Source organism: Cyprinus carpio, chromosome B17, assembly GCF_018340385.1.
Source record: "Cyprinus carpio isolate SPL01 chromosome B17, ASM1834038v1, whole genome shotgun sequence".
NCBI lineage: Eukaryota > Metazoa > Chordata > Actinopteri > Cypriniformes > Cyprinidae > Cyprinus > Cyprinus carpio.
Genome location: NC_056613.1, coordinates 8,363,998 through 8,371,828, shown reverse-complemented (window position 1 = coordinate 8,371,828; position 7,831 = coordinate 8,363,998). Strand labels below are relative to the sequence as shown.

Below are 7,831 nucleotides of genomic sequence, written 5' to 3'. Positions count from 1 at the left end.
CATTAACCAGCATGCAGCTACTTAGCTGCTATTTTTGTTTCTGAAAAGTTTCCAATACAGGGGTTAAAACGTCATTCAGAGAGTTGAAACCCTTAATCATTACAGCAACTGATTACAAGCAAGACTGAAGCTTCACGTTTGCATGGTCATTCAGATATAAAAAATTAAATACAATCATCTTTCGCATCTTGGATTTTCTGCATACTGTACTTGGGGTTGCAGAACAGAACAAAAGTGTTGCTATTCTGTATAACAGCCTAATCACCTTTCTGAAAACGTCATAAGTAGTCATAGAACTGTTTCACTATACTGGGTTTTAATTAGGTCAGACAAAAAGATTTAGAAATTTTTATTATAATACATAAAACAATAGCAGACTTTATTGCACCAAACAGCAAGGAAGTAAAGCTTATTTCAACAGACCATGAGTACAAAGTGAGGGGATCCAAGTGTTTGAAATATTACTGGTAAACTGTGATTGCATAACAGCAAGAACAGATGGAACAAAGCTTATTGTTTTATTTTCGCACATTGTGAGCTAGTGTTTACACTTTAATCCTCATTTTCTATTGAGACTGACTTTGTTTGGTTTCTGTAGCCTATAAATAACAACAAATTAATCCATTATTTTCCTCTTCAAATAGGCTATGTCAGTGTTAATCTGACCTGACATGAAAGCTCAATACACAAATATAATTCAAATGATTTAAAAGCAGACACTTTCCAGAAAGTTGATTTGTTCTTTATCACTCCAGCCAGAACATACGTTGCGTTAAAATCAGTTAAGCCGTGTGTTAAGATTATGTTAAGTAGCCTACTATGAGATAAATGTCGGGTTAACGGGCTAAACTAAAACCAGTCGACCTGTTAACCGGTTTTTTTTTTATCGTTTCTATGGTAAACTCCAGCATAACACACTTAGACATGGCAGACATGTTACAGTCGGAGAATTGCGGTTTTTGTCTCACATCTGCTCAGGTTGTCAGACACGTCTTGTAACTCAAACATGGAGGAGATGGTTAGGTATGATACAGGTCCAACCGATCTGCGATTAGTGTTTAGTCGCTACACAGCAAATAAGAAGTGAATTTGTTTGGAAATGGTTGATGATTAAAATCGGTGCAAAGTGCACGACTACATAAATCAGTGAGGACACACACTGAGTATCCTCGCCATTGCACAACTTTAACTTCCATGTATCTGAAGTTGGGCGCCAGGATTTGAGCGCTATGTGGTACTTTTGCGATGTTTTCGGCCGTATATGGCAATCGCCGTTTATTTTGTTTTATTTGTTGGCGTTTTGGATCGCACCTGCATTCCTGCATCCGCAGTGTTTGGATTTTAAACCTCCCTTTCAGCCTCAACAAGAACTTCAGTTCTGTCAAATGTATAAATACTTGGGCTGCTGTGACTATGCCAGAGACCAAGAGCTGATGGCAAAATATTATCGGATAATGGATAACTTCGATTATTATGGGTATTACAACCATGAACCGCACTTCCAGGAACTCCAATTTCAGTCAACCTAATTTCTTTCAACAAAAAAACAAATTTTAAAAAAAGTGAGTTTAACATTTTTTTGTTCTTCTTGTTGCTGGTAAATGTACTCGAACCACGTTCGCGTCTCAACACGTACCGCATTTTGCAGCCATAAATTGTAAACGATGGTGTCCAACAGTCTGCCTGCCAGTCGTTGCCAGTGAGTTGAGACGTATGGTTGAAACACGGTTGTTTGGTGAGAGGCCAAATGAGTCACTAGTAATCACGAGGAAACGCTTTTGGCCAATATGAACAAAAACTGAACCAGCAAATAATTAAAAACCACATATACATGCACAGTCATTTAAATGAACACATAAGAGCATAGCTTAAACAGAAAACACTTCATTGGCTTATAATATGCCTGTAATAAATTAAACATAATGTAAAAAAAAAAAAAAAAACTATGGAAACCAAAAACATTTTTTATGGTTCCTTTATGAAAAGAATATTCATAAATAACATTTTAATGTTATCTTTAAATGTCTTTACTGTCTACTAATTTAATGCATCCAAGATCAATAAACAACTTCGTAACAGTCAAAACTGTCTGGCAAATGCTTTTTTTTCTGGGGACTTTTTAAGTAGTTAAGTGGTTGTGGTTTCTCAGAGTAGCAGACATGATTTGTCAAATCCATTGCTTGAGGCCATCGCGATTCAGTTACAATCCCTCACTTTTCCTGTTTCTCTTTTTCAGGAATGCTCTCCATACGCTGCTCATCTTTTTGATGCCGAGGACCCCAGCACGCCGTTACGGACCATACCTGGACTCTGCCCGGACTACTGCTCTCAATTCCATTCCAAGTGCAGATCCTTTCTTACCTTGTTGTCTGACGATCCACGTCTTTCAGAACTTCAGCATGACCAGCGCAGACTTTGTCAGTACCTCGAGCTGGATGACCCGGATTACTGCTATCCTCATCTGCTGAGCAATGAACGGTTGACCAAAAATCTGGGCCGCACCGCAGCAGACTCTGAAGGCTGCTTGCAGCTGTGTTTGGAGGAGGTTGCCAATGGACTCAGAAATCCTCTTGCCATGGTTCACGCCAATGATGGCACGCACAGGTTTTTCATCGCTGAACAAGTTGGCCTGGTCTGGGTATACCTTCCAGATCGATCAAAGCTGGAAAAGCCATTTCTAAACATCACAAAGGCTGTGCTGACATCTCCATGGGAAGGTGATGAAAGAGGCTTTTTGGGACTCACCTTTCACCCCAACTTTAAATACAACGGGAAGCTGTATGTTTACTACTCTGTTGAGGTGGGATTTGACGAGAGAATCCGTATCAGTGAGTTCCGTATCTCGTCTACGGATATGAACGTGGTTGACCATGGTTCAGAGAGGTGAGCCGTTTTTCTTTGACCCTATGCTTTCATGTTGAGTTTAGAGTGTCCCATACTCCCTGTGTTTTCATGTCCCGTCAGAATAATTTTGGAGATAGATGAGCCGGCTTCTAATCATAACGGTGGACAACTTCTCTTCGCTGATGATGGATACTTATACATCTTTACTGGGGATGGTGGAATGGCAGGAGATCCATTTGGGAAATTCGGAAATGCACAGAACAAGTAAGTTGTTCTGTACAACATCAACTCATCAATTCAGTTTGGTACAAGAAAGACAGATTTCCTATAATAATTTTCCATCTCTTATCTATATGTAACTGCTAGATCTGCCCTTTTGGGAAAGGTTCTGCGCATTGATGTAGATGACAATGAAAGAGGGCCACTGTATAGAATTCCACCGGACAATCCTTTTGTGCATGAACCCAAGGCTCGTCCAGAGGTGTTTGCCTACGGGGTGAGGAACATGTGGAGGTGCTCGGTAGACAGAGGAGATCCGAACACCAAGGAAGGAAAAGGACGAATCTTCTGTGGGGATGTGGGCCAGAATAAGTATGAGGAAGTAGACATTGTGGAGAAGGGCCGGAATTATGGCTGGAGAGCAAAAGAGGGCTTCTCTTGTTATGACAAAAAACTCTGTGCCAACAGCTCCTTAGGTGGGAAAACAGTTGCTCCCAATGTCAGTCCTTCAAATTCTTGATGCTTGAAAAAGTATTTTTCAACCCCTAAATTCTTTTACATTATGAATTCTTTTACTTCTAGATGATGTTCTTCCGATTTACGCATATCCACACAAAATGGGTAAATCTGTCACAGGTGGATATGTTTACAGAGGCTGTGAAAATCCAAATTTAAATGGCATGTACATATTTGGAGACTTCATGAGTGGGTAAGTAATGAAATGTATGTATGTATGTACACTGCCGTTCGAAAGTTTGAGGTCATTATAATCAAAACAGCATTATGATCAAGATTTCAGCTTTGCCATTACAGGGATGAACTACTTATTAAAACAGAAAACAGTTATTTCATATTGTAATGATATTTCACAATATTACTGAACATTAGTGTATATGTTGTTGTGATACTTCTTATCTTAGGTCATAACTAATTAGATTTTTTCAAAATGACAAACATGAGCTGTATGCATTTTTCACAGACGCCTGATGAGTTTAAAGGAAAACAGAAACACTCGCAATTGGGAATACAGTGAGATTTGCATGGGTGTGGGTCTGACTTGTTCATTTCCAGGGCTCATTAACAATTACTATCCATACATCATATCGTTTGCAGAGGATGAAGCAGGTATGTACTTAGAAAGGCTATATGTTCCTTTTTAATGCCTTACTGTATATGCTGCAAAAATTAGTCACTAGCGCCTCCTAGTGAATAATAACCTGTTTATTTTAAAGAAATTTATAGTTATTTGATCAGTATTTAATGTGACTTAACTTGTTTTTTTTGTGACCAGGTGAACTCTATTTTATGTCCACCGAAATACCAAGTGCAACATCTCCGACAGGTGTTGTGTACAAGATTGCTGATCCCTCAAGGTATTTATTTTTTATGATTCATGAGGTAGTCTCATGGTGTGCAAAGATCAGCTTGTGTTGCCTCTTAACAGACTTTACTCTTAAAAGATGAAAAGGCTGTGTTGGCAGCAATACGTGCAGCTGTAATCTATCTTTCGCTCTCTGACGTAGATTAAATCAAGCCTGGCCAAGTACTACACTTATTTTGACTTGTTCCTCCGCTTCTTAGAAAGAAAGAAAAAAGAGAAGAAAAGAAAAATCTGGGTAATAGTGAAACACTTACAAATGAAGCGAAAGGGGCCAATCTATAAATGTTTTAACACTCTTTTTTTTTTAAAGTATAGCCACAAGACATAAAATATATGCATATTAACATGATTTAAGTCTGAAAATTTACTTTAGCTTTCTTGAAAAAATTTACTTTTCTGTTGTAAAATCTATCTCCACTTTTACAGCTACACTGTGACAACGTTACACCTAAAACAACCATAAAAATGTCAAGAACTGCTTTACAGCTCAAATAATACAAGGTTTTAACCGATTAAGTGCTATTATTAAATTAACTGTTTATAAATCCTCCAAAAATTGGGCCCCATTTACTACATAACCTGGATTTTTACTTCTGACAAGAGACAAGTTGAAATAAATTCCGTGGTAAACAACATTATTAGGCTACAAATGATGTCAACTGAACCCAGAATATTCATTTAAAGAAATTACATTTCTCCCTGCTCTCCTTTCTTTATTACAGACGTGCACCCCCAGGAAAATGTCACTATGAGCCTCTTTCAGTTCGTGTTAGGAGCAATCTTATACCATTCGAGCCAAAGGAAAGTAAGTTGGCTGCCTTTTTAAGAAATCTAGAAAATTGTGTTTTGCCATTAAGCTATGTGCTCAAAATATTTCATGTTCTGCCAAATATCCCTTACGAAAAAGAAGTTTATTCAAGTGTGCTATTAGTATACTTCTTTTAAACTAAAAAATAGGAAAGTATGCTTTTAGTTTACTTTTTATGTACTTCTCAGAAATGGGCTTTATGTACTTCTCAGAAATATACTTAACATGACATTTAAGTATACTTGACTTATACTTTCAAAAAGTCTAAATATATTTGAGCTATACTTGTGCTCCTAGAATCCGTGTTTTCATTGTTATACGTTGGGGGGCGCTAGTACACATCTTCTGTACAGAATTTCCAAAAAAAAACACAAGTTAAGAAAAAAAAGAAACAACAGATACTAAGAATGTAATCTAACACGATCATCTGACATGAAACAGCATCAAAACTGTAACATTATGGAATAAAATGTCGACTGATGATGAGGTAATAATTACAGTCAAGCTTTGGGGTGTTGATCGACTCCATCTACGCTTTGATTATCATTCTGAATCCAATTCATAGTCTTTTTTCAGCTTTTTGTTCAAAATGTTATTTCTTTATTTTTTTATGTAACTTACCCAAATTAAAGTGTTTAAAAAAAGAATGCATGAAGCTAGAATAAAATGTTTTTGTTTACAAACAGATACTGTTTGGATGTTTTGTATGTTCAGATATTCATATAACAAAATATAGACAAATTAAAACCTATATAGGGACATAGTAGTATACTAAAAGTATGATGTAAAGTTCACTTAAAGAAAACTTATGAGTATACTTGCAGTATAAAACTACTAAACTAGTAGTTTACTGAGAGTATACTTCAAAGTGTACAAAGTATTTAATTAGTAAACTGTCAGCATACCTATAAGTTCACTTTTAGTATAATTGCAGTACAAACTACAAACATAGAGGTAAACTAGTAGTGTACTCAAAGTTTGCTACTGTTATACTTAAAGTATACTTAAAAGTATACTTTTATATACTAGAAAGTGGGCCAATTTAGTCCCAATGAGTACTGAAAAAGTACACTTACGAGTATACTACTAGAACACTGTTTTTATACAGTTTGTATACTTGCTACATAAAGTATACTTAAAATATACTTGAACTTTACTTAAGTATACTTAAAAAAATAAACTTGAAGTATACTACTTTTTGGTAAGGGATGCAATAGAATGCTACAGGAATTATGTATTTTTGTAGGCCCAGTCAGAAGTTAGCATCACTTTGGGATAATGGAACCCAAAATAATGGCAACTCTTTTCTGGGTTTTAAGACTCATTCCTGCTTCACTCTATGACAGCATGATTGATTCTCTTTTTTCACAGCACTAATAGGAGTCCATGTTCCAACAAAGCATCCCAGACTCTCAAATCCAGAGGAACCTCCTGACACTGGCTCAGAAGACTGGCTTCAAGAGCTGCTGGACATCTTTAGAGAGCAGGACGTGCAGATCACCCCCACACCATTCACCCCAACTACACCCAAGCCCCTCAGGACATCCAGGCAGAGGAAGGGTAGACGCAGGAAGGACAAGCACAAGAACGGAGCAGTGAGATTGGTCGGGGATGAAGACGGACGGGGGGATCGGGGAAGGGTGGAAGTATACGCTAATGGGGAATGGGGGACGGTTTGTGACGATCTCTGGAACACCAAGAATGCCATGGTGGTTTGCCGGCAGCTGGGGTTCCACCATGCACTTAAGGCTTCCAAGTTCGCTGAATTTGGGGAGGGGATGAACCTGAAGATTATTCTGGATGATGTGCAGTGTGAGGGGACTGAGGAAACTCTCTTGGACTGTCAGCATGCTGGGATCGGCACACACAACTGCGCTCACTACGAAGACGCAGGCGTGATATGTGGAAATTCAGGCCTGGAGTGAAAAGTTCTGAAACAAGCTTTTTGTTATTAGTCGTAGCACATAGGTCTACCTCATCTTTACCAACTGCAATACATATGGACTATAATAAAATGTGATATTTGAGTTTAATTTTTATCATAACAAAGCATTCATGTTCATGGTTTGATGCTCAAATTTATAGACCTATGTGGATGTTTTCTTTTGTCTGAATCAATAAAGTTTTGTTATCCAATAAGTTAAGTCATTGCATAACTTTTGTAACAGTTAATTTACCATCATTCATTCACAAATAAATTTGAAATGATGACGTTTTTGTGATTATTTTACACCAGCACAAAACATAATGACAAAACAGCGTGTAGCACTTACAACTTAAAGGATAGTACACCCAAAAATGAAAATAGTTGCCATTGGGGAAAAAAAACAACAACAACTATGCAATGTCTGAGTCAATGTCTACTGTCAACTGTTTGGTTATCCACATTCTCAAAATATATTTTTTTGTGTTCAGCAGAAGAAATAAACTCATACAGGTTTGGAACAACTTGAGGGTGAGTAAATGATGACAACATTTTAATTTTTGAGCGAGTCTTGGATAGGTTGCTTTGTATATTATAGTATGGTATTAAATTTTTATTATAGTATTTATATTTTAAATACCATAGTATATGAATA

General features: G+C 37.2%; 1 protein-coding gene across 2 annotated transcripts in view; it reads left to right on the top strand.

The window, feature by feature from the left end:
• LOC122140127 (HHIP-like protein 1) overlaps nucleotides 1-7,463 on the top strand; it is a 351,574-nt gene extending 344,111 nt beyond the window's left edge. Inside the window, exons 1-9 of one of the 2 annotated variants that reach the window (XM_042742046.1) lie at nucleotides 1,176-1,510; nucleotides 2,227-2,883; nucleotides 2,965-3,108; nucleotides 3,211-3,539; nucleotides 3,646-3,772; nucleotides 4,043-4,188; nucleotides 4,355-4,436; nucleotides 5,167-5,249; nucleotides 6,624-7,463. In XM_042742046.1, the coding sequence (XP_042597980.1) occupies nucleotides 1,230-1,510; nucleotides 2,227-2,883; nucleotides 2,965-3,108; nucleotides 3,211-3,539; nucleotides 3,646-3,772; nucleotides 4,043-4,188; nucleotides 4,355-4,436; nucleotides 5,167-5,249; nucleotides 6,624-7,177 (2,403 nt within the window). In that variant the 5' untranslated portion in view covers nucleotides 1,176-1,229 and the 3' untranslated portion in view covers nucleotides 7,178-7,463. Of the gene's footprint in view, nucleotides 1-1,175; nucleotides 1,511-2,226; nucleotides 2,884-2,964; nucleotides 3,109-3,210; nucleotides 3,540-3,645; nucleotides 3,773-4,042; nucleotides 4,189-4,354; nucleotides 4,437-5,166; nucleotides 5,250-6,623 lie in introns of those variants that run through there. The other variant, XM_042742045.1, reaches the window with a different exon arrangement.
• The last annotated feature ends 368 nt before the right edge of the window (nucleotides 7,464-7,831 follow it).